Source organism: Sinocyclocheilus grahami, unplaced genomic scaffold (genome assembly GCF_001515645.1).
Source record: "Sinocyclocheilus grahami isolate Dianchi unplaced genomic scaffold, SAMN03320097.WGS_v1.1 scaffold4095.1, whole genome shotgun sequence".
Taxonomy (NCBI): domain Eukaryota; kingdom Metazoa; phylum Chordata; class Actinopteri; order Cypriniformes; family Cyprinidae; genus Sinocyclocheilus; species Sinocyclocheilus grahami.
Window position 1 is genome coordinate 8,967 of NW_015509098.1, and position 312 is coordinate 9,278.

At 53.8% G+C, this 312-nt stretch overlaps 1 protein-coding gene across 1 annotated transcript in view; it reads left to right on the forward strand.

The window, feature by feature from the left end:
• The window catches only part of LOC107576652 (netrin receptor DCC-like), a gene marked incomplete at its 5' end in the record, with an annotated part of 2,148 nt that extends 1,924 nt beyond the window's left edge, over positions 1–224 (forward strand). The window contains one exon of the mRNA XM_016262794.1: positions 76–224. Coding sequence (XP_016118280.1) covers positions 76–224 — 149 coding nt within the window. The remainder of the gene's footprint in view (positions 1–75) is intronic.
• Positions 225–312: the final 88 nt, after the last annotated feature.

The following is a 312-nucleotide window of genomic DNA, read 5'->3' on the forward strand; positions in this document are numbered from 1 at the left end:
CACACACACACACACACACTCGTGCATGTTATTTTCTTCTCCTCTGACTCTGGCTCTTTGTTTATTGTCTGACAGGACTGGAGAAAGGCAGCCAGTACAGCTTCCAGGTGGCAGCCATGACGGTCAATGGCACGGGGCCCAGCAGCGAGTGGCACACGGCCGAGACGCCGGAGAACGACCTGGACGGTGAATACGACTACAGTGCAGCACATTTCCCTGTTTAGGGAAGCTTGAACCAGTCTGAGGTGGTCAGGCCGGTCTGTTGATGGTTTTCGAGGGGTTCAGCACTTGTTACGTGAAACTTTCAAACCC